This window comes from Rhincodon typus, chromosome 49, assembly GCF_021869965.1.
Source record: "Rhincodon typus isolate 14 chromosome 49, sRhiTyp1.1, whole genome shotgun sequence".
NCBI classification, from domain to species: domain Eukaryota; kingdom Metazoa; phylum Chordata; class Chondrichthyes; order Orectolobiformes; family Rhincodontidae; genus Rhincodon; species Rhincodon typus.
The window spans coordinates 3938498-3939318 of record NC_063380.1 but is presented as its reverse complement, the minus strand read 5'-3'; the positions used below and the strand labels follow the sequence as shown (position 1 = coordinate 3939318).

Below are 821 nucleotides of genomic sequence, written 5' to 3'. Positions count from 1 at the left end.
CCCACAGATCGCTCATACATGAGGCTGACAGAAAAAGAGAATGAAACACTCCCGGCAGATGTGAGTAGCGATCTTCCTAGTCCCTGTTTGTAATGTATTTGCACAGCGAGCCCCGTTCTGTGCGTATTCTGTGGTTCTTACACTGTTAGCTGTGGTTCTGGGACACCCACCCACAAGCCTCTCTAACTTACTGTCACACGGTCACTTCATTGGCAGGCTCAGCACTGTCGGAGGGTCAGCGCTGAGGGAGCTCAGCACTGTCGGAGGGTCAGCGCTGAGGGAGCGCTGAATTGTGAATTTTGCGGCCTATTACGTTGGGTGGGATTATTTTCCTGCAGAAATGTTAGATGCCGAGAGCTGTAGTAATGTTAATCACGTCCTCCACTTCACCTCACAGATAGTTCTTCAAACACTGCTGGCGTTTCTCCTAACCTGTTACGGCATTGTCCATGTGGCAGGAGAGTTCAAGGACATGGATGCGACCTCAGAACTTAAAAACAAGTAGGTGATCATTACCCTTCAAAATAAGACCATTGGAGTGTGTAGAGAGAGCTTTGCTCTGTGTATGACCTCGTGCTGTCCCTGTTCTGGAGGTGTTTGATGGTGGGGAGGGGACAGTGTAGAGGGAGCTTTACGCTGTATCTAATCCCGTGCTGTCCCTGGGAGTGTTTGATGGGGGGACAGTGAATGTAATCAATGCTAATCCTTTTTTTTTTGTCTTTCACAATCCTGCCCACTCTGCCTCTTCGATCTTTGTTCTCCTGTTTGTGTTTCTGTCTCTTGCACTCTCTGTCATCCCCCTCACTCTCAATCCCTTTTTT

At 48.7% G+C, this 821-nt stretch overlaps 1 protein-coding gene across 2 annotated transcripts in view; it reads left to right on the top strand.

Annotated features, from left to right (window-relative positions):
* mmgt1 (membrane magnesium transporter 1) overlaps positions 1-821 on the top strand; it is a 2826-nt gene that overhangs the window by 1102 nt on the left and 903 nt on the right. For both annotated transcript variants that reach the window (XM_048620928.1, XM_048620927.1), the window contains exons 2-3: positions 8-60; positions 398-501. In XM_048620928.1, coding sequence (XP_048476885.1) covers positions 19-60; positions 398-501 — 146 coding nt within the window. In that variant the 5' untranslated portion in view covers positions 8-18. The remainder of the gene's footprint in view (positions 1-7; positions 61-397; positions 502-821) is intronic.